Source organism: Oryctolagus cuniculus, chromosome 12, assembly GCF_964237555.1.
Source record: "Oryctolagus cuniculus chromosome 12, mOryCun1.1, whole genome shotgun sequence".
Lineage (NCBI taxonomy): Eukaryota > Metazoa > Chordata > Mammalia > Lagomorpha > Leporidae > Oryctolagus > Oryctolagus cuniculus.
Window position 1 is genome coordinate 64,899,774 of NC_091443.1, and position 24,515 is coordinate 64,924,288.

The following is a 24,515-nucleotide window of genomic DNA, read 5'->3' on the forward strand; positions in this document are numbered from 1 at the left end:
CAGTGGTGTTGGGGAGGGCACTAGAAGGGAAGGAGGCAGGAGGGAGGGACCGAGGCCAGTGGGGGGTGGCGCGAGGGCAGCTTGCTGGGCCTCCCTGAGCTCCAGCCGTCTCTCTCAGAACACACGGTGAGCCTGCAGGAGTGTGAGCGGCTTGTGGCAGAGCTCCGTGCCAGTGTGCGCCAGGCTGTGCGGCTCTACCACTCGGTGAGTGTTGGGCACCCGCTGGTGGGAACTCAGAGCGGGTCAGCAGTGCTAGGTCGCCGGGTGTCCAGAGCATCTGGACGAAGGCTGCTCCAGCGTTAACGTGGAGAAGGGGAGAAGAGCGTGTTAAAGGTTGGGCCAGGCCTCTTGAGCCAGGCACCTGGGAGTCATTGCTGGGTAAAACCTGGTGACTTCCCTAGGACAGGAAGGTGGGACATAGGGACTGCAGGCCTGGTTTGCTCAGGACAATCCCAGTGTATGCCTGTTGTTCCAGTGTAATTATCAGTAGGATCCCTTTTCATATCCAAATTGGTTTGGCCGTCCTAGATATAGCGGCTAGTCCAGCAGGGCTCAAGCTTTGCTGGAGAAAGTGGATTCTATGTGAGTTGTAAGGAGTTGCTGAGGAGATGTAGATGGTTTTGTAATCTGATAGGGCCCTCCTTCGAGGTCACCCTGCAAGGTCTGCCTGGGTCCCGCATCCTCTGCTCCTACTTGCTGCCCTTGGAGCACAGAACTCCCACCAGTCTCTTGCGGGGCGTGGGAGACTCGGGTGGGGCCCCTCTCCTGGTCCTCTAACGTGTTTCCCCGGGGTCCTGTTGCAGGTGGCCGGCTGCAAGACGCCCTCAGCAGAGCAAAGTCGCATCACTCAGCTCCTCAGAGACACCTTCTCTTCTGTGCGGCAGGAGCTGGAGGCCCTGGCCGGGGCAGCGCTGCCCAGCCCAGGCGGGAGCCCTGGGGCTGTGGGAGCTGAGCAAACGCAGGCCCTGCTGGAGCAGTACTCAGAGCTGTTGCTTCGAGCCGTGGAGCGGCGCATGGAACGCAAACTCTGAGCTCTGGCAGCCTGTCCCCAGAGAACGCTGCCCCTGCTCTGGACTGTAGCCCCTCGTCCACTCCCCAGACCTGTGGGGATGCTGAGTTGGTGGCAGGGGTCAGTGCTCAGAGGCATGGCAGTTCTCCCAGCTGCTCATGATGGGGCGCCGTATTTATTAATTTATTTCCCTGACTGTTGCCTCACCTCCATGGAACTCCTGCCTCCACAGCCTGCCCAGGGGCTCATGGCAGGGGTAGATCTTAGGTCTTTGTCACCTTGGTGCTGTGAGGGCTAGGAGGGCAGCCTGCCCCATCTGGGACCACCGGGAAGGGCCACCCTCCTCTTCGAAGCCATTTGAAATTACTTCAGGGATCAGCAGACACAGGGTACTCCGTGGGGTAGAGGTGAGAGGCGATGTGGTATTCAGTACCTTCACCTCTACCTCGCCTTCCCCTCCCACACCAGCTGCACTCCCCTGGCTGCCGGAGCAGGGGTTGTTTTCCCCAACTCCTGGCACTCAGAAAGGCAGAGCCGACTGGCCCTCCAGGCTGTCCCCAGCCATCAGGAGACTTGAGTTGGCATCAGGACCTGAGCCTCCACATTCCACTCCTGTTCTTCCCTCCAAGAGGGCCCCAGTGTCTCTACCCCTGTGTCCCTCCCCCCTCCCCTTCTCTCCTGGCCGGAACTTGGGGATCCAGCCGTGGGACATTGCTGCAGGACAGTAAAGCCCTCTGCTGGGCAAGCCTGAAGGCCTGGCCTCTTTTCCTCAGCCTCTTGGTCTTCCCCCTGGTCCCCAGCAGGCTGCTGCAGCCCAGCGGCCACCTTGCCCCTGCATCCTGAATGATGCTCAATCAGAAGCCTGTGTTGGAACCTCCCTCATGGTTTACAGGGCGCCAGCCCACCTTCTGAGTACCTTGGCCACAGATGAGGTCACACACATAAACAGAGTTGGGTTTTTGTTGCCAGGGTATTTGGCTGGCTGAAGTGCGCCTGGCTTCCTCTCACTCCTGCTCCCAGCTTCACCAGCCTAGCTTAATGTGGAACCCTTGTCAAGGAGCACGAGAAGGAATGGAACACACTAAACCCTAATTCTGGATTTCTGGCATCCACAGCCCAGCTGATGGGAGGTGGCCATGGGGCATCTGGTTCGGGTAGAAAGAGCCTCCTCAAAGATAGTGCTAGGTGCCCTGGATACCGGAGGTTGAGGGGAGGGAAACGCAGAGGCCAAGAGACACCAGAAAGGTGGTAGAAGGGACAGGTAAGTGGCAGGGGTGAGAAGGTAGATTAGAATTAAAGGGGCAGGTGTTAGCGGTAAGGGGGAGGAGATTGGTTATAGTAGGTAGGAAGGGTAGGACCAAACAGGCAGTTGTTGAAGAGTTGGGCAAAGCACCTGTGTCTCTGGGCCCTCCTGCTTCCCTCTACCCCCAGGTAAGTTGGGGCACCCTTACCACAGCTGCAGGTCATTAAAGCTCGTTCCCCCACGTGCTGGCTCCGTTGGCAGAGGCTTATGATGAAATTGGGTTCTGAAGGGTGCCTGTCGGTGCCCCATCAGCCAGCGTGCACTTGAGTAGATCCCAGCCTGTCCACCCCCACTCTACACCACCACCTGCATGGCCAAGCTGAAGTGAAACCCTGGCCCCAGGAACTCTTCGCAGCTGCGCACTCACTCCGTGCACCTCCCACAGCCCACCACAAATAGGGCTCAGGCTTGACCCTCTGGGCCAGGTTCTTGGCCATCTGCAGCCGACCTGTCCATCGCGAGGAGGGTGTTAACATTCCTGCTAAGGTGCGTGAGAAGGTGGCCGCCTTTCCCTACCCTCTGCCCAGCGTGGGCTGGGGTCTGTGGCCGGGCCGGCGCTCAGTCCCCTCCTGCATGTCTGAGGCCACTGGCAGCCGCCACCCCGTCCAGATTTGCCCTGCCCCCGTTTTGAAAGCCCCTTTATTTATAACTTTTATACCTTGCCCAGGCCGTGGCGCTTCCTCCCACCCCGGCTGCACGGGGCGGGGGCTGATTTTAACGTGTCCGTTTGTACTGATGTATGAACTTGTCAATAAACACAGTCATTTGTTAAGCCTGGCATGCCGGCAAGCGTGGCAGGTGAAAAGGCGCGGCCCACTCGGGAGGCGGGGCGCGGGGCGGGGCCCGCGAGGAGGGCGGGTCCCTGGCGGCGTCATGGCGGACGCGGCCCTGGACGCCGTGCGGAGCGAGTTGCGAGGATTCCCGGCCGCGGCCCGCGGTGAGTGGGTTGGCTCGGAGGCTGCGGGAGGGCCCCTGAGGGGCCGGAGACGTGGGCCGCCGCGGAGCTCGGCATGTGACCTGCCTGTGCCCTCACACGCTGGTGCCGCAGCGGGGCGGCCCCAGTCACGTGGTCCCGAGGCCCGGGCCGTGTGGGCTGTTTCTGAGTCGCCCTGCGCTGGCCAGGCTGTTGTCCTTACGACCTGAAGACTTAATCTTGTAAAGATTTCGTCTTTGTTGAACGGCGGAGAGAGAGAGGGCGAGAACTCCTCCCCTCCTGGTTCCCTCCTGTGGGATGCGGGAATCTTTTTTCTTTCTTTTCTTTTTTCTTTTTTTCTTTTTTTTTTGACAGGCAGAGTGGACAGTGAGAGAGAGAGACAGAGAGAAAGGTCTTCCTTTGCTGTTGGTTCACCCTCCAATGGCCGCTGCTGCCGGCGCACCGCGCTGATCCGAAGCCAGGAGCCAGGTACTTATCCTGGTCTCCCATGGGGTGCAGGGTCCAAGTAGTTGGGCCATCCTCCACTGCCACAGCAGAGAGCCAGCCTGGAAGAGGGGCAACTGGGACAGAATCCAGCGCCCCGACCGGGACTAGAACCTGGTGTGCCGGCGCCGCAGGCGGAGGATTAGCCTAGTGAGCCGCGGCGCAGGCATTATTATTATTATTATTATTATTATTATTATTATTGAGAGTTACAGAGGGCGAGCAGGTCTTCCATCCCTTGGTTCACTCCTCAAATGGCTGCAACTGCTGGAGCTAAGCCAATCAGAAGCCAGGAGCTTTCTCTGGGTCTCCCATGTCGTTGTAGGGGCCCAAAGGACTTGGGCCATCTTCTGCTGTCCCAGGCCATAGGAAGGAGCTAGGTTGGAAGTGGAGGAGGCATGACTCTAATCAGTGCTCCTATGGGATGCTGGTGCCGCAGACGGAGGCTTAGCCCACCACGCCACAGCGCCGGCTCCCAGAGTGTGTGTGTGAGTCCATGCACCCATGAGCTGTCTTTGATAGGACTCTGTGCTGCCCTGTGTTGTGGAGACCATTCCACACCCATCTACCCCGGGCATTTTTGGGTCATTTCCTCGCTCGGCAGTGGATCCTTTAAGTATTCTTTTGGCCAGTATATATTAACAGGCTCTGGATCCATCACCGAAGAACCCACTCTGCCCTATAGAGCTCACTGTCTGGGTGGAGAGGCAGACAGCTGTGGCCACGCCTCGTTAGCAAGTGACACAGAAGTAGGTGAGAAGGGAGGTGGAGGGCCGTGGACCCTAGGGGGAGTGTGCCAGGTGTCTGCAGGGAGCAGTCTTTGTGCACAAAGGCCCCAGGTCACCTCCTGGCTTTGAGGACTGGAGTGGCTGAGAAAGCACGTGCCTCTGCTGCCCACTTCCTCCCACGCCTGCTGAGCCGGCACCATCTTGCCCATGGCTGGAGGAGTAAGCAAGCACGAGAGCCAGCTCGTTCCTTTTTGGTATTCCCGTGTCCAGTGGGGTCTTCCCACTCGGTTCCAGTTTCTGGAACAGTTACGTGAAGACACAGAGCAGGGCCCCAGGGTGAAGGGAGTGCCGTGGCTGATGGGAGCAGGACGCAGTAACTGCCGAACGGGGGCCAAGGTGTTTGGCCAGACCTCAAGGACGACAGTAACAAATGAAGCCCTGGGCACTGTATGAACGCCACTGCTGGGAGAAAGGCACCCAGCGTGAGGGAGCAGCAGGACCCGCAGCTAGCAACCCCAGAGTAGAGCGCGCGCTGAGGGGAGGCACAGCACTGCACGGGAGGGCAGGGACGTTGCTGGGATGGCGCTCCGTCCTGGCATGGAGCAGCCTGAGCATGCGCCCTGGCAGTGGTGAGCGTCGGAGGGGTTCACCGGGGGTGGGGCTGGGGCTGGGGCCTCGGGAGGGAGGGGCGCTCCCAGAGCAGCCGCCAACGCGGGTGTGGAAGGCTTTCATTCAGCCGCTAAGCAGATGACTGCTGAACGCCTTCCGTGTGCAGGGGTCGTGTCGGTGAGCAGGACGAGCTCGGCCACCCCTGTGCGACATGTAGGGTATTAGATGGCGGTGTGTGCCAAGGAGAAAAATAAGCGAGGGAAGCCGTGTGAGGATTGTTGGAGCCAGGGTGTGGTTTCAGAAACAGCAGTCTGGGCCGGCTGTTTGGCGGAACGGGGGAATGGTGCAGTGGTTAAGGCCCCCGCTTGGGACTCTCAGTGTCCATTATCAGGGGCCAGGTTCAGGTCCCGGCCTTTCCACTTCCACCGCAGCTTCCGGAGAGGCTCACGTGCGTAGGTCGCTGCCACCCACGTGGGAGACCTGGACGAACCTCCTGGCTCCTGGCTTTGACCTGGCCCAGCCTTGGCCGTTGTGGGCATTTGGGGAGTGAACCAGCAGATGGGAGATCTCTGTCTGTCTGTCTCACTCCTGTCTTTCTGCCTTTCAAATGAGATGGGAATAAGTCAATAAAAACGTGAAGCCTCATCAGTGTGACTTTTGAGCGGGAACCCAGAGGTGGTGGCGTGAGCAAGGGCCGCGGCAGAGAAAAGGAAGGGGAGGTTTGAGAGCCGTAGGAGGTGGGACCGGCAGCAGGTGGGCAGGAGTAAGGGAGAAGGAGGAGTCAGTCTCGATGAAGGGAGACTCGGGTGGCTGTGGGCATGTACACAGGTGTCGCCTGGCGGCGCTGCCCACTAGGAGCAGCAGCATAGCTGAGCCTCCCCAGGGAGGCTGTAGGCTTCTTGGGATGGTTGCATCTTCTCGTGGTACCTCCATATAACCCAAGTGCTCAGTCAGTGCACACCACTCTTGGGGCTGTGGCCCTACACATTCCGGAGCGCCTAAGCCCGGCTCAGGGGCTGCATTTCCTGGTAGCTGCTGGGCAGTGGGCCCCATCAGGCAGTGAAGCCCGGGGCCTAGACCGGGCACCACGGGGGTCGAGGTGCGAGCTCTTGGGGCCCCTGATGTGTGTGCATCATTTCTCCTGTGAGCTTCCTTCCTCATATTCCTGCTTGTCCAGGTGCCTGGGTCCCCAGGGGCAGTGCTGAGTGACAGTGGGGCCCTCCCAGGGAGGCCCCCCCTTATGCAGACAGCAGATGAGACAGTGCCGCCTCAGCTGCCCATCCCCTCTCCTCTCAGAGCTCAGTGTGCCCTCTGCTGTGCCCTACCTGGACGAGCCCCCGAGCCCACTCCACTTCTACCGGGACTGGGTCTGCCCCAACAGACCGTGCATCATCCGCAATGCCCTGCGGCACTGGCCGGCCCTGCACAAGTGGTCCCTCCCCTACCTGAGGTGGGTGCGGCCCTGGGGGTGGGCGGGCTGGGTGGGGCAGGCAGCGTTCTTGGCAGCTGGACAGGAGCTGAGTGTCCCCTCCTCCAGGGCCACGGTGGGCTCCACAGAGGTGAGTGTGGCTGTGACCCCAGATGGTTATGCGGACGCTGTGCGAGGGGACCGCTTCGTGATGCCAGCCGAACGCCGCCTGCCCCTCAGCTGCGTGCTGGACGTCCTGGAGGGCCGGACGCAGCACCCGGGAGTCCTCTACGTGCAGAAGCAGTGCTCCAACCTGCCCACCGAGCTGCCCCAGCTGCTGCCCGACCTGGAGCCCCACGTGCCCTGGGCCTCTGAGGCCCTGGGTGAGTGCCAGCAGCCGGGGACGCTGTGGGAAGGAGGGCCAACCTGCCTGCCTGTTCCCTCCCCTCAGAGACGCCTGGGTCCACACGGCCGGCTGTGGCTCAGGTGCTGCCCCCGCAGTGTGCAGATCCCCCAGCTTGACTCAGCAACGGGCGTGCTCCGGAAGGTGGCCGCGCTGCTCCTGACCCAGCCTCTCTGGTGGCTGTCCCCAGCCTGGACTTCCTAACTTGCCCTCTGTCCCCCAGGAAAGATGCCTGATGCTGTGAACTTCTGGTTGGGGGAGGCAGCTGCAGTGACCTCTTGTAGGTACAGGGGCGGGGGGGAGGGTACCCAACGGTGGGGAGGTGCAGTGGGGGCAGAGGGAGAGGCGTGGAGACAGGACAGGAAGGTTGGGCCAGATGACAGTTGGTGAGCTGTTCTCTGGGTGGGGGTTTTTGGGTCCCAGGTCTCCCCTGCAGCTGAGGCGAGGAGGGGGTACACTGAGGGTCCCTGAGGCAAGGGGGTGGTACACTGTATTGTCAAGGTGCCCCAAAGGTTCTGTGAATGCCAGCAAGGTCGGGGTGAAGTTCAGAGCACGCGGTTGGCTCCTTTTCCCCTCCTAGAGATGAGTCAGGTGACCCCCTCGGGTCGGGGGCAAGCTCTGAGTCTCCCAGGCTTGCTGGCATCCCCCAAGCTGCCAGGGGCAGTGCTGAGCCCGCTGGTCAGCCCTCCTGGCCCTGCTCATGGGGCCTGCCTTGTTCGGCAGTGCACAAGGACCACTACGAGAACCTCTACTGCGTGCTCTCGGGCGAGAAGCACTTCCTGCTCCATCCGCCCACCGACCGGCCCTTCATCCCCTATGGTAGGGGTGGTGGTGGAGGGTGGGGGGTGTGTGTGCACAGAGAGTGAGGAGGGCGGCAAGAGCCCTGAGGGGCTGGGCCCCGCCCTAGGTATTGCCACGGGTCTCCGCTACACCAGGACCCCTGTGCCTGAGAACGTGGGCTGGCTGGGGTGGGTGAGGGCTGGTAAGCCCCCTGCCACTGAGGCTCCCTACACCCTGCTCTCGGGCCCCAGAGCTGTATACACCGGCTACCTACCAGCTGACTGAAGAAGGCACCTTCAAGATGGTGGACGAAGAGGCCATGGAGAAGGTATGTGTCCTGGCCCCGGGGCTCCAGGGTAGGGGGCAGGGCAAGAGTCTGGGCTCCCCCGGGAGATCTGGGGAGGTGGCAAGCAGCTCTGAAGCAGTGGGGGCCTCAGGCTGAGCTGAGCAGCGCCCCTGCTGTTCACCTTGGAGGGCCTGGGCTGGAGGGCTTCCCCCGGCATCCGCTGTGTCCCCAGGTGCCCTGGATCCCACTGGACCCCTTGGCTCCAGACCTGGCCCGGTTCCCTGGGTACAGCCAGGCACAGGCCCTTCGCTGCACAGTGCGGGCCGGCGAGATGCTCTACCTGCCAGCCCTTTGGTTCCACCACGTCCGGCAGTCCCACGGCTGCATTGCTGGTGAGGAGGGTGCAGGCTGCGGGGGGACACGCCCTACCAGGGCCCCTGGACGCTCTGGAGCAGGGCAGGGTGTCCTCATGCTCGGCCCCCTTCTCCCCACAGTGAATTTCTGGTACGACATGGAGTACGACCTCAGGTACAGCTACTTCCAGCTGCTCGACTCCCTCACATGGGTGTCGGGCCTCAGCTGAGGGCGCCCTGCCCCGCGCTGCGCGAGGCCCTCCCAAGTGGGGTCAGTGTGGAGACAACCTGGAGTTCAGGGCGTGCTGGCTACAGGCCCAGCGCCCAGCGCCCAGCGCCCAGCGCCCAGCCTGGGTTGAGTTCGGCCTTGGAGGGGCTCACTCGGGATGGGGTCAGGGGGACGGGGAGGCTCCGGCAGGTCCGGGTGAGGGTTCCCAGGAAGTTAGCACGCAGACGAGGAGGAATCGTGCGCTCACCAGTGCCGGCCCTGGCTGAGTCACTGCCACCGGCTTCCGTGTCCCGTCAGGGTGTACGCACGGCTAATGATGGCTGTAGCTCCCGGGGCTGTTGTGGGCGTGGAGGTGGCATTTAAGGGCCCAGCGTGGTGGCTCTGAGGAAGCGCTCAATAAAAGTTGCTGTGATGCACACGTTCTGATGCTCCCTTGGAGTGACTCAGGGGGGAGGAGGGCAGGTTTGGGCCTGGGGCCACTCCCCAAGCCCCTCCCCAGGGCAACCCAGCAGGCCTGTTCTGCAGCTCTGCTGCCTAGACCCCATTGGCGCAGGGCTGCTGAGACCACTCCTCACTCTGGTTTGGCTTCCTCCCTCAGTCTCGGGGCAGCAGGTGGGGTCTGGTGCCCCAGGGGGAATCCAGGCTTTTCCCACCACAAGCCAGGTCCCCTCCCCACTGAGGCCGGCCCTCTGAGGAAGGATTGGTCATGCCCCACCCTCAGCCCACGCAGGCCCTGCACAACAACCCGTAGGCCTCATCCCTGGCCTCCTGGACACGGCTCGGGAGGGCTGCTTTCTAGGGCAGAGCCACACCCCCACCCTGCTGGGGTGTGATGGGGCTCAGAGCACTCCCCTTGATTAGCCAAGCCCTTGAGCCTGGACTGGGCATTCCTGTCCTGCCGGCACCAGGAGGTTGCGAAAGGCCCAGCTTCAGGCCCTGGGCTTCTTGGTCCATGGCTGCCGTGGGGCCCACTCTGGTTTTCTGTGTGCTGGCCCCTGACTCAGGCTCTCCTGGGCCCTCTCTTCCTCTTCAGGGCCGGGCGGGGAGAGAGCAGGTGCTCCAGGGAGCTGAGTTGACGCCACAGGGGTGTCAGCAGGTTGAGTGTAGGTTTTGGTTGCCTCACTTCCTGGACAGGTGTCTGGTTCAGGGTTGGTGTGGGGCTTGGGTGGAGTGGAGGAGGTGGTGGGAGGGACCAGGGAGGAGCTCAGTGCCAGCTGGGACACCCCTGGCTCCAGGTTGAAGAGTTGACAGTCGAGGTCCTGTGGCCACTGCCCATCCCTGCTGCTCCTGAGGACCCGGCCTCATGGCTCTGGTAGGACCCTGCGGGACGCTGGGCCTAGTGGCTCCGGTGTGGTAGAGAACCTTCGCTGTTTGGGTGTACAGATGGCCAGGGCAGTGAGCAGAAGCCCAGGGACAGGAGCATCCCAGGCTCTCTGCCCTGAGAGTGGTCCTGGGAACTCAGGCTCCCCGGTGCTGTCCTGGGGCCCAGAGGGAGGTGGCTGCTTGCTGCGCCTGTCTCAGTTGCTTGGGGTATGAGAGCCCTGGGGTTGACACAGGTGGGTGAGCATCCCCAGCTCTGCCCCTGAGCCAGGGAGCTCTCTTGATGTAGCCCTCATGGCCCTTTCAGGGGCGTGGCTGAAGAGCACAAGGTAGGACCACTGGCACAGGCCTCCCCGGCCTGACCCATCTGCTGGAGCGGAGGTCTGGAGGGAGCTGTGTGGGGACCAGCCCTAGCTGGACTCTAGGACCGGGGGACTTGCCAGTCTGTGGGCAGTTGGAGCTGTAGCTACTACCCCTGCCCTGCGGAACGCTACAGGGAGCAGCCAAGGGCCCTGAGGTGCCTCTTCCCCTACCCCATAGCCTGTGTCCCCCAGCGGCCTCTCGGGAGAAGGACCGGGGGGTCCTATGTGTGGAGCCAGCCTGCTCCAGGGTCCGGTCCCCACTTGGGCACGGGTCTGCTTAACTTGCATGCCTCAGTTTCCTCCTGGGCTTGGTCATCAGGAACAGTGCCCCTGCGTAGGTCAGGCGGGTGATGCGTGGGCTCATGGATGTGACGCACTTGCCCAGAGTTGGCCCAGGGCGTGTGCTGGTGCTGGCAGGGATCCCGGAGATGCCTTAGCGCCTGTTGATGGCGATCCTGCTGGGGCAGAGGCAGGCTGCGCACTCATGACCCCTGTGGATTGGGATTTAGGGCAGAGGGCCTCAGTACAAGCCCCCACCCCACCCTGTGGCCCCTGTCACCTTGGACCCTGTCCGCCTGCCTCCGACCTGCCCCCTCCCTCCCCTATAGGCCAAGGTGCCCGGGAGCTGCCTGCTCACCGTCCGTGTCCTGCAGGCCCACGGGCTGCCCTCCAAGGACCTCGGTGAGTGTGCAGCTTCCCTGGGCCGATGCCAGCTGAGGGAGGAGGAGGGCACTGCAGCTGGGTTCCCCGTGGGGCAGGCCCAGGGGGAGTTCATGGGAGGGGATTCGGGGAGGAAGCAGGCAGCTGGGGCCCAGCCCCGTTGTACATGAGTCTTTGGGTCAGGGGGGGAAGTGGGAGGCGGCTGGCAGGTGTCGGCGTTGCTGGACCCTCTTCCTGCTTCCTGCAGTGACCCCCTCTGACTGCTACGTGACTCTCTGGCTGCCCACGGCCTCTAGCCAGAGGCTGCAGACGCGCACAGTGAAAAACAGCAGAAGCCCCATCTGGAATCAGAGCTTTCACTTCCGAATCCACAGCCAGCTGAAGGTGGGCCAGGCAGGGACAGCCCTGTCCCCCGGCCCCAGCCTCTCCCAGCCCCTCGTTCCCGTCCCAGCTCACCTTCTCCCCTGATCCCTCTCCCTTTGCAGAATGTTGTGGAACTGAGAGTCTTTGACCAGGACCTGCTGACCAAAGATGACGCCGTGTTGTCAGTGCTGTTTGATGTGGGGACCCTGCGGGTGGGCGAGTTCCGGCGGGAGAGCTTCTCACTGCGCGCCCAGGCAAGGCTGCTTCCAGGGCAGTGGGCATGCCCGGCAGGGTGGGGGCACAGCCCTGCTCTGCAGCGACTGGTCCGGCCTTCCCGGCATCCCAGAGGCCTCGGCCAGCAGGGACTGTTGTCCATCTCGGAGCAGTCCTGACCCTGAGCTGCTTCCCTGGCCTGCAAGCCGAAGGGCAGCCAACTACTGGAGCAGCACGAGGCACACGGGCACACGAGGCCCCTCCCCAGCAGCCCTCTCTGGCGTCTGGGGTGGGGTCTGCACACGCATACGTGCACCTCATCTCTCCTCACTGGCTTCCCTCTCCAGGGTGAAGAGCGGCTGGAAGTTGAGTTTCGGCTGCAGAGTCTGTGAGTGAGCCACGGGCGGAGCTGGGTGGGAGTGGGGGGCTGCCCCCCGTGGGAGAGAGCCAGGGCTCCTGCTGAGGTCATGGCGCCTCTTCCAGGACAGAAGGTGCCGAGCAACTGGCCAGCAATGGCATCTTGGTGGTGAGTTGGGCTTGCGCTCCCTGGGGGGTGGGCCTGGGACCCCCTCGCTGCTTTGGGCTGGGTAGAGTTTGGGGTTTCCGGTCCTCAGGAAAGCACAGCCTCAAGCAAGTGCTTGATAACTGAGGACCTGGGTAAAGAGGTGCTGGACAGGAAGAGGGCGCAGCCGCGGCCCGGGGCGGCCCTGACCGAGGGCTTTGTTCACGGCTCAGGCCCGGGAGCTCTCCTGCCTGCATGTGCACCTGACAGACATGGGGGACCAGAAGGGTGAGTCCCCAGCCCCCATGCCCCTTTCTGACAGGCCCTGCAGGGACCTCGCACAAGCTGCCCTGCGTGGCCCACAGCAGAGCAGGGGTCGGGGTGAATCAGCCCCAGGCCTCCTCAGGGCCTGAGCGTTTTCCCGAAGTCCTCTGCAGAGGCTGGGGCGCGGGGACGCTCCTCCGGCCTCAGCCTGGGCACACCCCCGGGCCCCTCAGACACGACGAGGGACCCTTGGGCAAAGAGCTCACTCCTGGCCTCTCAGCTCTGGTTCCTGTTCCCAGAGTCGGGGGGCAGGGTTCGGCTGGTGGTTCCCGGAGCCTGTGAGAGTCCACAGGAGGCCTCGGTGGGCTCCGGCCCCTTCCGCTTCCATTGCCCAGCCTGCTGGGAGCAGGAGCTCCGTATTCACCTGCAGGTAGGGGCCTTGCTCCCCTGAGGCAGGGGCCTAGAGTCTGCCTGGCTCCCCTTCCCCCGCTGCCGGCGGGAGGAGCCCGAGGGAGGTGCGGTGGTCTGTGCCAGGAGAGCGGCAGAGACTCTGGGGGCTCCTGCCTTTGGCCTCTGCAGGATGCGCCCCAGGAGCAGCTGAAGGTGCCTCTGAAGGCGCTGCCCTCTGGCCAGTTGGTGCGGCTCGTCTTCCCCACGTCCCAGGTAGCTGCTGTGTGCTGCGGAAGCTGGGAGTGCGGGCGGGCTGGGCAGGGCCCAGCTTCAGGGGCCACCTTCCTACTTGGGCCACGCGTGGACAAGTGCAAGAGCCAGCTGTGTGGCAGGAAGGGCCCTGTGCAGCTGGTTGGAGCCCAAGGGTACCTGAGGCTGGGCTAAAGGAACGCGGTCTGGGGTGTGTGTGTGTGGGGGGGCAACCTTTGTGACAGGGGCGTTTGTGGTTTCAGGAGCCCCTGATGAGGGTGGAGCTGAAGAAGGAAGCAGGGTGAGAGGTGCGGGTGAGGGTGACACGGGGAGGGGTGGCACAGGCCAGCTGGCCCAGCTCCCGGCCCAGGCGCCCTGTCCACTATTGTGGGTGGCACAGGAAGTGCCGGGAGGGAGCTCGGTGCACCTAGGTGGGTTTCCTAAGGGCTTTTTTGGGATTGTGCTTTGGTGGGAAACCCGTGTGCCCACCCAGCACTCCGGGAGCGCCTAGTAAATATTTAGTTAGAAGAATGGGGAGGGGGCGCTGGTCTAGGGAGGGGAAGGGGTGCCCCTTAGGCGACTGCTGCTGTGGGTGGACCTTGGACCGCTTCCCTAGGGAAAGCACCCCTCCCCCGGCCATGGGATGGGGCCATCGCTTCCACTTCCCTGCCCCTTTGTAGTCTTCTTGGAGTTGGTGGCAGTGGGCTTCATGGTCCGGTCCTATGAGAGGCTCACGCGCACCTGGGGCCCAGTAACCTCCCTGGCCTGCTGTGTGCTCTGCTGTATTCCTCATGCCTCTTTGGGATGTCTGGGTCCTACAGGTGTCACAGGTGTGGCCAAGGGCAGAGGTTGGGGAGCCCTGGGCTGGCAGGTCCTGCAGGCCCAGCTTCCCCTGCCTTCCCTGGAAGAGTTAACAGCTGCCCCGTGGGTTCTTCCTCCCCCAGGCCAAGGGAGCTGGCGGTGCGCCTGGGCTGTGGGCTCTGCGCGGAGGAGCAGGCCTTCCTGAGCAGGCGGAAGCAGGTGGTGGCCAAGGCCCTGAAGCAGGCCCTGCAGCTGGACAGAGACCTGCAGGAGGACGAGGTCTGGGGGCTGTGCTGGATTGGGTGGGGTCGTCTCCAGGCCCAGTGCTAAAACTGGAGCCTGTTGTGCTATAACTCAACCCAAGCTGGTGCCAGCCTGGCTTGTAGCTGCCTCCCATCTGCCCATTCCTGCTCTGCTTCCCTCTCTCAGTGTGGTCAGGGGTGTGGTAGGTGCTGAGCAGTGCAGTGCGGGAGGCACCTGGAGCTTGCAGATGGGAGCTGCCCTGTGGGGTCGGCCTTCCTCTGTCTGCTGGGCCTGGGCCTGGGCCTGAGCCTGCCTAGGTTTTGAGACTGGGCCTGCTCTGAATGATGAGTGCAACAGTCTCCTGGTCTGAAGTGGCTTGCTGGTCCCTCGTCCCAGGAGCTTCAGGTCAGACTGGGCTGTCTCCCAGGGGAATGACTTCTTGTAAGGAGAGAGAGGCTGTGGGGGAGACTGTTGAGGTGGCTTCAGGACTTTAAGTGATCTGCAGCCTCCTTGGGGGCCAGGGGTAAGGAGATGAGGCCTGGCCCTCCACTGGGCTGTTTGCCCTGAAGTTCTCTTAGCTTGAGCAGCCTGAACCTGGGGGGTCTGTGGCTGATCCCCTTGGCATGGCCGGCTCAGCACTAATCCTGAGACCACTGACCAGGTCTTTTCTTTCTGCTTTTCAAATAAATAATAATAAATCTCCCACTCACTGCTTCACTCCCCAATACTTGCAGCAGCTGGGGCTGAGCCAGACCTAAGCCAGGAGCCAGGAATTCCATCTGGGTCTCCCCTGTGGGTGGCAGGGACCCAGGTACTTGAGCCATTGTCTGCCGCCTCCCAGGGTGCTCATTAGCAGGCAGCTGGGCCTAGCGGAGCTGGGACTTGGGTCCAGGCACCACAGTGTGGGATGTGGGCATCCCCAGCAGTGTCTCGGCTGGGACGCCAGCCACTGCCCCCGACCAGACCTGTTGGGTGAGCCGAGCAGCCCCTTGACCTGCTGCTCCCCCCTCCCTGGGCCGTCCCCAAGCGTGGCTGTCCTCTCTTCTAGGTCCCAGTGGTAGCTGTCATGGCCACAGGGGGTGGGATTCGGGCGATGACCTCCCTGTATGGGCAGCTGGCTGGCCTGCAGGAGCTGGGCCTCCTGGATTGCGTCTCCTACATCACGGGGGCCTCCGGCTCCACCTGGTGAGCTGGGTGCCTGTGGGGTGTGAGGGGGTGCCAGGCCCCTGAGACCTCACAGCAGCTGCTGCTCTGGATGGGGGCCTTTGGTGACAGCCTCCCTGATCTTGGCTTTTCTCAGGGCCTTGGCCAGCCTCTACGAGGACCCAGAGTGGTCCCAGAAGGACCTGGCAGGGCCCACTGACTTGCTGAAGACCCGGGTGACCAAAAGCAAGCTGGGCGTGCTGGCCCCCAGCCAGCTGCAGCGATACCGGCGGGAGCTGGCCGAGCGCGCCCACCTGGGCCACCCGCCCTGCTTCACCAACCTGTGGGCCCTTGTCAATGAGGCGCTGCTGCACGGCCAGGTGGGGCAGGGGTGGGGGCTGGAGCCCCAGGGGAGCAGCACTGGGCGGCAAGGGCGGGGGGGGGCTCTAGGCACCCAGCAGCCGTGGGTCAAGGGTTCTTCTTTCCCTAGCCCCGTGACCACAAACTCTCTGATCAACGGGAGGCTGTGAATCGGGGCCAGAACCCCCTGCCCATCTACTGTGCCCTCAACACCAAGGAGCAGGGCCTGACCACTTTTGAATTTGGGGGTGAGTGGGCGAGGGGCGGGTCCTCCCTGCCTCCTGGGCCTTGGGCTGCCCTGCAGTGAAGCCCGTGGGTGCATGGGCAGGTTGTGGGCCCTGAAGCTGAGCGTGCGGCCTCCCTGCAGAGTGGTGCGAGTTCTCCCCGTACGAGGTCGGCTTCCCTAAATACGGCGCCTTCGTCCCTGCCGAGCTCTTCGGCTCCGAGTTCTTCATGGGGCGCCTGGTGAAGCGGCTCCCCGAGTCCCGCATCTGCTTCTTGGAAGGTAAGGGGGTCTGGAAGGCAGGGTGAGGGGGTCCCCGCCCTGTTCACAGTGAAGCTTCTGAGTGCAGGATGGGCTGTGACAGTGCCCCCCCCCCCCCGGTCTACCCCTCAAGGTATCTGGAGCAACCTGTATGCGGCCAGCCTCCAGGACAGCTTGTACTGGGCCTCGGAGCCCGGCGAGTTCTGGGACCGCTGGGCCCAGAATCGGGCCAGCCTAGGTAGGTGCTGGGGCTCTTCACTCGGTCAGGGGGGTGGCCAGGGGTGGGGCCTAGGCACCTGTGGGTCCCCCAGTGCTCACTTTCCAACCTGTGCAGATAAGGAGCAGGTCCCCCATCTGAAGATAGAGGAGCCGCCCAGCACAGCGGGCAAGATCGCTGGGTTCTTCACCGACCTCCTGACCAGGCGCCCCCTGGCCCAGGCCACCCACAACTTCCTGCGCGGCCTCCATTTCCACAAGGACTATTTCCAGCACCCTCACTTCTCCACCTGGAAAGGTACCTGCCTGTCCCTCCTGGTCCTGGCCCCTCCTCTCCCCAACCGGGCTCCTCTCCCCTGTGTGTGTGGGGGGTGGGGGTGCTGCTACCTCAGCAGAAAAATAGCAGGGGTCCGAGACCTGTGCCGCCGTCATTAGCCCTGAGGAGTCTGACACCCACCCCTGCAGCCACGAAGCTGGATGGGCTCCCCAACCAGCTGACGCCTGCAGAGGCCCACCTTTGCCTTCTGGACGTCGGGTACCTCATCAACACCAGCTGCCTGCCCCTCCTGCAGCCCACCCGGGAGGTGGACCTCATCCTGTCGCTGGACTACAACCTGCACGGCGCCTTCCAGGTGCGGTAATCCCGGCCTGGCCTCCCGTGCCCCCGGGGCGGTCCAGCTTCTCTCAGGAGCTGCCAGTCACTCTCTGGGGAACAGATCAACTCCCCCTGCTCCCTGTGCAGAGTCGCTTTTGTCTCAGGCCCCCCTGGCTGCATTCGTACCCTTTTAGGGACTGGCTGTTGGGGATGCACCTGCTATGGGGTTGTGTGATCCCTCCCCCCATTTCAGGGCACCATGTCTCCCCTAGGTACAGCAGCCCAGGATGGTGAGGGTTAGAGCCTTTATTCAGGGTCTTGACTGACTGCAGGGGGGAGGTGCGCCTCTAGTCTTCGCGGGGGTCAGGCACCGGGTCCTGTGTCCCAGCAAACCTCCGCGGTCAGCCAGCCCCCTGTGGAGCTCCGGGGGACGCTGCGGGCCGCCCGCTGACCCCTCTGCTGTGCCCCTGCAGCAGCTGCAGCTCCTGGGCCGCTTCTGCCAGGAGCAGGGCATCCCCTTCCCGCCCATCGCGCCCAGCCCGGAGGAGCAGCAGCAGCCGCAGGAGTGCCACGTCTTCGCCACCCCCACCCAGCCCGAGGTCCCGGTGGTGCTGCACTTCCCGCTGGTCAACACCTCCTTCAGGGAGCACTCGGCCCCCGGTGAGCCACGGCCGGCCCCCGCCCCACTCCCCTCCCCCTGCCTCGCTGGTGACCTTGGCGGTCCTCTCTCCACAGGGGTGCGGCGGACAGCTGAGGACGAGGCAGCGGGGACCGTGAACCTGTCTCCTTCAGACTCGCCTTACCACTACACCAAGGTGACCTACAGCCCCGAGGACACGGAGAAGCTGCTGCGCCTGACACGCTACAACATCTGCAACAACCGGGAGCGGCTGCTGGAGGCCCTGCGCCAGGCCGTGCAGCGCAGGCAGCGGCGCCAGTGAAGGCAGACTGCGCAGGCGCGGCCCTGCGGCGTCTCTTGCCCCACCCCCGGGGGCTCAGAAGCCCAGGCCCAGCTCTGCGGCCATGCTTGCCAGGGCCTGTGAGCAGAGGGGCTTGGGTCACTGCCTCCAGGGGAGCTTTGGACATTACAGCGACCGAGACCATGGCTGAGGGTCTCTGCTGTCAGGAAGGAGGGGCGGGCGTTCAGGGATGCACAGCACAAGGACTGGTTTAAAAACAAAAGGAAGCGTCTCCCTTGTACCTTGCAGAGTGTTTGTCAGCGCGGGCGGCCCCCAAAGATCAGGACACCTGCTCACGTCCATGTACCTGAGCCGGGGCCACCCTGGCCTGGCCCGTGGGAGCGACCTCAGGGTGTGGTCCAGGGCTCTCTTGCCACGAGTGGGCGTGGCAGACGCAGGACCAGATGCATCAGAGCAGCAGCATAGCTTCAGGAGAGGCCCCTTGTCCAACAGGGAACTCCAGCCAGAGGCGGGTCCTGGGGGGCCGGGCCCTGGGTCTTATTCTGGTCCCCTCCTGTTGCGCCCAGGGGTGGGAGGTGACCTGGAGGCTTCACTGCAGGGAGACGACGGCTTCGGGCCTGGGCCACCTTTGGATCTTCTTGCAGCCTCCCTGGACACCCGCTTCTTTCTAGGCTAATGGGCAGCTGCCAGTGAGGGGTGGTAAATGGGAGCTAGGTGCTCTCTCAGCCCCCTGGCTTGCTCCAGCTATGCCCAGGACAGGAACTGTCCCTTCAGTAACAGCATCTCCGGGACAGACTGGCACCCCGGGGGCATTGTGGGAGGGGGTGGGGGCGGGGCTGCATCCTGGAGGAGGGGCCCTGAGGTTCTTCTCCCAGGCAGCTTCAAATCCCCCTGCTTGGAGCTGGGAGAGACGGGTGGGGGGTGTTAGTAGATCTCTTCTTAGCCCCACAATCCATAGCCGAGCAGCCTCGTGGACATGCGGGCAGGCATTCCAACGTGGGCCAGGAACTCATCTTAGGGCTGGTGTGGGGAGCCAGGGGCAGCTTCTGGGGCAGGCCCTGTGACCCGCGGGGGTTCCTCCAGTGCAGAGGGCAAGGCCGAGGTGGGGTGAGCCCCGGGGAGGAGATTGCTGTCCGAGCTGCAGGGAGAGAGCGCCTTATGGCCTGGTCTTTGCCGTCCCAGGTGGGAGGCAGCAGGTTTGCCCTCAGGGCGGGGGTCTCCCTGCACCCCAGTAGTGCCCTGGGCCTGGGCACAGGCTCCCCCCTCCCCATGTCCTACCTGAGCCGAGTGCCCACGCTGGACTGCGCTGCCACCATGCCACCGACAGGATTGGCTGTGGGGGCTACAGAGCAAGGAGAGAGCTAGAGCAGCCCTGGTGGCCCCAGCCCTCCCTGCTCCAGGGCTCCCACTGGGGCCTGGCCCTCAGGAGGGGGAGCTGTGAAAGCAAATGACCCGGCACCCCTTTGAGATTCTCCGGAGTCTCGGAAGGGGCCTGCAGAAGTGGACGCCGTGAGGCACGGAGCCAGGAACGCAGTAGAGGATAAGGGCCTGTGCGGCTCCCAGCACATGTCCTGGGCACACCCCTGCAGCCCTGGCCCATGGGGCCGTGAAGGGAGCGTGGGCTGCGGCAGTGCTGCTGGTAGTGGAACCCAGGCGGGTCACTGCAGAGCCCCCCGGCGAGGGGGCACGCAGCACTGGCCAGGATGGGGCAGCACAGCCTGGGCAGCTCCTGGAGGGACAGGGGCCCCAGCTCTGCTGACCTGAGATGTGTGGCCTCAGGCAAGTTATTTAACCCCTCTGGGCCTTAAATTGGCTGAGACCCTCATTTCTTGGGGAGAAACAGGCGAATGTGCAACTCTGGGGAAGCATAGAATGCCACCCACTTCAGGAACCTGGGGACCAGGGGTCGGCGTCCCTCCCCCGTCCTCTCCCCCACCACCGAGCCCCACACACCTGCTGTGCTGCCCAGGGCCGGCTGCCAGCTCTCGGCCTGCTCTTCGATTGGTGCTGCCTGCAGGCTGTCCTCGCTGCTGGGCCTGGCACACCGACAGCCGGGGGTCACACCCACCTCCTCCCCTCTGGCCCCTGCCTCCAGCCCCTCAGCCTGGTGGCCGCTTGGGAGGCCAGGCCTGAGTCCACGTGTCCCCATCTCACCTCACGCACAAAGACTGGCTCTTGGTGCGTTGGTCCCTCAGCTGCTTGCAGTGGGCTTCCATGAAGGCAAGGGGGCGTGTGAAAGCCGCTGTCTGTGCAGAGACCAGGACAGATCATTGTGGCCATCTCCGCTTTCCCGTGTGGCCTCTGCTGCCTGGGGCCCTTTCCTACCTCTCATTTCTGGGGCGGCTCAGGAGTTCCCGAACAGCTGCCCCAGGGGCTGGGGCTGGGGCTGGGCTGTGGACAGAGGGCAAGAAGGCCAGTGGACAGCTACTGCTGGGCCTTGTTACAGCCTGGCCATGTGTGTCCAGGGCCACCTAGGCAAAGCAAGGCCTAGGAGTGAGGTCCCCACCTAGGGAGGAGGGAGACTGTGAGGGGCTCTGCTAGGGAAAGCAAGGAAAGGAGCAGGAAGAGCCCCTTCCCCTCCGGGCGGGCAGCTTCTGTGAAGGGTCCAGAGTGGAGGGCAGTTCACCCGGGCCCCGGGGAGGGGCTGCAGAGCTGGATCTGCTGCTTAAACCCAGTGTCCCTCCCTGGCAGCCTTTGTCTCCTGGCAACGCAGGCTGGGGCCCGGGCTCATCCCCAGCTCAGCGCAGGCCCCTCCAGAAGGTGGGCTCAACCCCACTTCTCCTGACCTTGTCCCCTCCTGGTGCCCCTCAGCTCCCACACCCAGCAGCCCGCTTCCCGGAACCTCAGGGCCAGCTTCAGGGTGTGGGTCTTGCCCCCATGGCCCCTGCCCCACTGGGCTCCCATTGCGGGGGCCAGGGCTGCAGGGCCGAGCTGTGCTCCTGGGGCCCGGCATCTGGCGGGCCCACCCTGGACAGCTGTCAGCTCTCCTGGTACCTGGCACCTGCACCAGCCCGTTGCATCTTGGGGCAGGGGCGAGGTGAGGCAGGTCCCAGAGCAGGTAATGCCTGGGCTGCCCACCCCATCAGAGAGGCGCAGTCTCTTCAGTGGCCATTGCCTGCCTAAGGTCCGGAGACCCGCCCCCCTTGTCCAGGTGGCACCCTACCCCACCTGCATCTTGGGGCGATGGTACCACAGGCATGGATGGAGCTTCCCTGAAGGGAACACCCCGAGGGGGGCCCTGGGGAGGGCGGACTTGCAGGCCGAGGCGGGGGGGGGGGTGTCCCACCTCCACGGGCTCCTGTAGGCGGGCGACATGCTCCTGCTGCACGGCCAGCAGCTTTTCCAAGTCCTGGTGTCTGTGGAGCAGCAATGCCACCTCCGACACCGAACGCTGGGGAGAAGCAAGGCGGGTGAGGCCCGGCTCCTGGGCACCGGGAGCACCCCTCCCCCCACGCCAGCGCAGCCAGGGGCCCCCCCGGGGCAGGGGCTGCCAGACACACCCCACAGTTGGGCTCCAGCAGGAGGCCTTCCCGGGAGGCCAGCCAGGCCTCAGCCTGCTCCAGTTCCTGCCGCAGCTTCCGCAGACCCCAGCGCTCCCGGCAGCGCCGCAGGCCCAGGGCCCAGGCCTCCTGGAGCTCCTGCAGCTGTCCTTCCAGTTCCTGCAGGCTCTCTGCCACCTGGCGGGGAGGGGCTGCTGCGGGTGAGTGCGCAGCCAGCGCTCCCACCCGGGGCCAGTAGGGAGCAGAGGGGAGGCCGCGACACCTCCAGGGGTTCAGAGGCCCTGGGCGTGGGGCTGCCCCCAGGCACACCTGCGCTTGCAGCGCTGGGGTCAGGAAAGGGCTGTGGTCCAGCAGCCGCCGCCCTTCCTGCTGCAGGGCCTGGGCCTGCAGGCCGTGTTCCTCGATGTCCTGCCCCCGCTCCTCGTGCTGCCCCAGGAGCCGCTCTGCCTCCACCACGTCCTGAGCCAGCTCCTCTGCCGCCACCAGCGCCCTCTGCTCCTGAGCCCATGCTCTGCAGGGCAGGGAAAGCAGCTTCTGTCAGGGCGGGGCAGCCTGGAGAGCTGCCACGCCCCCACCCCACAGGGCAGGATCCAGCCAGGGGCCAAGGGAAGACGCCACCTACAGCAATTCCCGACAGCGCGCAAGGAAGCCGTGGCCCTGGGCGGCCTGTGCCAGCTGCTGGCCCTGCTCCTGGGCCTTGGCCTTCAGGGTGGCCCAGGCCTCCTGCACCTTGGCCAGCTCTTCAGCCAGGCCCTCCTGAGCCTCAGGGTGGCGCTGGCCCAGACACCGGGCCTCCATCTGCAACCGGGCCGCCGCCTTCTCCATGGCTGCCAGTTCCCTCTACAACCACAAGAGCAGGCGTGTCTCCCCCAGGGACAGGCTCAGGCTACAGTCTAGGGAAGGGTCCCCACGTGGCCCTTCTGGGGGGCAGCTGGAGACAGCTGGGGGCCCCTGCCCTCCCCAGAGAGGGCTCTGCAGGGGGCAGGCCTTCCTTCGGGTGCGCGAGGGCTCTCACCTCCAGGCGCCCGTGCTGCTGCTGCAGTGTCTTCACACAGGAGGGGTCTTCACACGTGTGGCCATGCAGGGCTCCCTGCACCAGGGCCATCTGCTTCTGCATCCAGCCCCGCAGCCCGGCTGCTGCCCGCTCAAAGCTGCGGAGCTCCCGGACCGCGGCCAGGCTCTGGGGGGGTGGGGGGTGGACGAGGCTGCTGGGGCTGAGCTCTGCTCCCCTGCCTTCTTCCTGGAGACAGCCTGTGGCCACCTCCTCTGAGCAAGGGGCCGTGGGGACCCTCAGGTGCAGCCCCATCTGGCTGGGAAATGTGAATGACGCACTGGGCTCGCAGGGGCGGCCTCTGGTGTGCACCCGATGGCAGGGCAGGGCCCTGGCCCAGGCTGGGCCAGGAAAGCACAGAGGGGCATCTGCTGGGTGCCCTAGGTCTGCCAGGGGCTGCTCTGATACGAAGCTACCAGCTGAGGCTGAGAACCAAGGCGGCAGGAAGCCGAAGGCTGCACTCCCGTGCAGAGGCACTGACCGCACTCAGAGGGGGCATGGATGCAGGGGGCGCTGTGCTGACCTGGAGCCACCAAGTGTGTGCCTTCTGGGAGCTTCCGTCTCTCCTTAGACATGTGAGGTGCTCAGAGGCCCCGCGCCTGCCCCCAGGTCACTGTGGCTTTGGCTGAAGCCAGGCAGGTGGGCCCTACCTCTCTGCGGGCTTTCATGGCCTTGTCCAGCCTCTCCCAGGCAGCCTGGATGCGGCTCCTCTGGGCTTGAACGTGGAGAGAGCCGTGGGGGGCTGCCTGGTCCAGGCTGTCTGCCAGCTCCCCCAGGGCCTGCACCCGGGCCTGACCCAGGCTCTGTACTTCCTTGCTGAAAGCATCGAACTTCTCCTCCAGCGCCTGCGAGGGGGTGCGGCAGGGAGGGTCACTCTGCAGGGGGGAAGCTGGTGCCAGAACCACAGGGATTGGCCCAGAGCTCCCACTGCAGCTCCCTCCCTGCTCACGCCCCAGCCTCCGTGCCTACTCAGGCTCAGCCCAGAGACTCACCGTGACGCCCTCCAGGTCCTGCCCGTGGTCCTGGGACTCGGCGGCGGCCACCTGGGTACTTAGCCAGGTGTCCAGCAGCAGGGTCTCGTGCTCCAGCTGGTGCACCTGCAGCTGTTCCTGCAGGCCTCGGCGCCTGGCCTCCGCTCTCTGCAGCAGCTGCGCGTGGGCCTCTGTCACCACCTGCATCTGGGCCAGGACCTGGGGGCTGGGGCAGGAAGGCAGCCTGGGCCAGAGCCCCCTCCGCCGACCCCCCCACCAGGTTGGCAGCCTAGGCTGCCTCCTGCTCTCCGCCTGCCCTCCCCCCTACCTTTCCGGGCTCTGCCTGCTCTCCAGCAGTGCCGCTGTGTGCTGCAGCCGTTCCAAGCGTAGCCCAAAGGCCTCCAGGTCTCTCCGGGTGGCCTCCAGTCGCCGCAGAAGGGCCCGTGTGGCCTCAGCACCCTGGCCCATGTCCTCACTGTCCACAACACAGCCCCGCTCAGCCAGCCAGGATGCTGCCTCCAGGAGCTAGGGTGACATAGCAGAGGTTCCCCTGGGAGATGCCGTGGAGGGCCCCGGCCTAGGGCACGAGGGCTTTAGAGCAGAGGCGCTCAGCCCGGCTGTACCCACATGGGGGTCACTGAGGGGTCTGATGCCTCCTTGCCTGGGCCCTACCCCTATAGCGTCCTGGGGTCTGGAGCAGAGGCCTGAGTGCAATGCTCCAGGGCCCGGGGCCATCTTCCCCCAGCACATGAATGATAAAGACACCTCATTCTCCGTTCCTCAGTGCAGACTGCTTCAGTCACTCAGCAGCGCCACATTTCGTCCCTTTTCGTCCTTTTTTTTTTTGACAGGCAGAGTGGACAGTGAGAGAGAGAGACAGAGAGAAAGGTCTTCCTTTTTTGCCGTTGGTTCACCCTCTAATGGCTGCCAGGGCCGGCGTGCTGCGGCCTGTGCACCGCGCTGATCTGATGGCAGGAGCCAGGTACTTCTCCTGGTCTCCCATGGGGTGCAGGGCCCAAGCACTTGGGCCATCCTCCACTGCACTCCCTGGCCACAGCAGAGAGTTGGCCTGGAAGAGGGGCAACCGGGACAGAATCCGGCGCCCCAACCGGGACTAGAACCCGGTGTGCCGGCGCCGCTAGGCGGAGGATTAGTCTGTTGAGCCATGGCGCCAGCCCCCTTTCATTCTCACTCCGCATTTTGCTTCCTCTACCACTGCATTCACCGCTGCAGGGTGCCTTGGCCTAGCGGCAGGGAGAAGGCTGCAGATGATGCTGACGCAAAGCGCCACTCGAGAACCACTGGGTTAGAAGGAGCTGCAGCAGAGGCCTCGGGTCTGTGTTCTGGGAAACGGGCAGCTGGGAGGCCACGGGGGCAGGAGAC

At 64.2% G+C, this 24,515-nt stretch overlaps 4 protein-coding genes across 9 annotated transcripts in view; 3 read left to right on the plus strand and 1 right to left on the minus strand.

Annotated features, from left to right (window-relative positions):
• MAPKBP1 (mitogen-activated protein kinase binding protein 1) overlaps positions 1-3,084 on the plus strand; it is a 51,181-nt gene extending 48,097 nt beyond the window's left edge. For both annotated transcript variants that reach the window (XM_017348118.3, XM_017348119.3), the window contains 2 exons: positions 119-204; positions 804-3,084. In XM_017348118.3, coding sequence (XP_017203607.2) covers positions 119-204; positions 804-1,031 — 314 coding nt within the window. In that variant the 3' untranslated portion in view covers positions 1,032-3,084. The remainder of the gene's footprint in view (positions 1-118; positions 205-803) is intronic.
• A 101-nt stretch (positions 3,085-3,185) lies between these two features.
• JMJD7 (jumonji domain containing 7) lies at positions 3,186-8,526 on the plus strand. 2 transcript variants are annotated; one of them, NM_001204238.1, is made up of 8 exons: positions 3,186-3,249; positions 6,363-6,516; positions 6,604-6,857; positions 7,101-7,157; positions 7,601-7,696; positions 7,909-7,985; positions 8,176-8,335; positions 8,438-8,526. In NM_001204238.1, the coding sequence occupies exons 1-8, from the start codon at positions 3,186-3,188 to the stop codon at positions 8,524-8,526; spliced, it is 951 nt and encodes a 316-aa protein (NP_001191167.1). The 2 variants fall into 2 exon arrangements, 1 of the variants encoding a protein (NP_001191167.1); XR_011380390.1 differs by lacking the exons at positions 3,186-3,249; positions 8,438-8,526 and adding an exon at positions 3,722-4,482 and having other exon boundaries at positions 7,101-7,161; positions 8,176-8,236.
• Positions 8,527-9,828: 1,302 nt separating this feature from the next.
• On the plus strand, positions 9,829-17,631 carry PLA2G4B (phospholipase A2 group IVB). Its single transcript, NM_001204237.2, is given in 20 exon segments — positions 9,829-9,837; positions 10,816-10,888; positions 11,115-11,251; positions 11,353-11,484; positions 11,791-11,831; positions 11,927-11,969; positions 12,179-12,233; positions 12,509-12,639; positions 12,789-12,872; positions 13,112-13,149; positions 13,793-13,928; positions 14,941-15,077; positions 15,193-15,415; positions 15,526-15,643; positions 15,763-15,900; positions 16,013-16,117; positions 16,214-16,393; positions 16,561-16,727; positions 17,164-17,350; positions 17,426-17,631. Coding segments are annotated over 20 exon segments (2,340 nt in total).
• Positions 17,632-18,039: 408 nt separating this feature from the next.
• SPTBN5 (spectrin beta, non-erythrocytic 5) overlaps positions 18,040-24,515 on the minus strand; it is a 40,564-nt gene continuing 34,088 nt past the window's right edge. For 3 of the 4 annotated variants that reach the window (XM_051822496.2, XM_070054019.1, XM_070054018.1), the window contains 12 exons: positions 23,461-23,657; positions 23,154-23,358; positions 22,812-23,006; positions 22,126-22,290; positions 21,733-21,950; positions 21,420-21,621; positions 21,111-21,287; positions 20,897-21,001; positions 19,765-19,856; positions 19,564-19,646; positions 18,889-18,952; positions 18,040-18,748 (listed from right to left, as the gene is read on the minus strand). In XM_051822496.2, the coding sequence (XP_051678456.2) occupies positions 18,625-18,748; positions 18,889-18,952; positions 19,564-19,646; positions 19,765-19,856; positions 20,897-21,001; positions 21,111-21,287; positions 21,420-21,621; positions 21,733-21,950; positions 22,126-22,290; positions 22,812-23,006; positions 23,154-23,358; positions 23,461-23,657 (1,827 nt within the window). In that variant the 3' untranslated portion in view covers positions 18,040-18,624. Of the gene's footprint in view, positions 18,749-18,888; positions 18,953-19,563; positions 19,647-19,764; positions 19,857-20,896; positions 21,002-21,110; positions 21,302-21,419; positions 21,622-21,732; positions 21,951-22,125; positions 22,291-22,811; positions 23,007-23,153; positions 23,359-23,460; positions 23,658-24,515 lie in introns of those variants that run through there. The other variant, XR_011380861.1, reaches the window with a different exon arrangement.

Coding starts and splice junctions, on each gene's coding strand:
- JMJD7 (NM_001204238.1), top strand. CDS start 3,186: ATGGCGGACGCGGCCCTGGACGCCGTGCGGAGCGAGTTGCGAGGATTC. Junction 6,858..7,100: donor CTGGGCCTCTGAGGCCCTGG/GTGAGTGCCAGC, acceptor TCTGTCCCCCAG/GAAAGATGCCTGATGCTGTG. Junction 8,336..8,437: donor GTCCCACGGCTGCATTGCTG/GTGAGGAGGGTG, acceptor TTCTCCCCACAG/TGAATTTCTGGTACGACATG.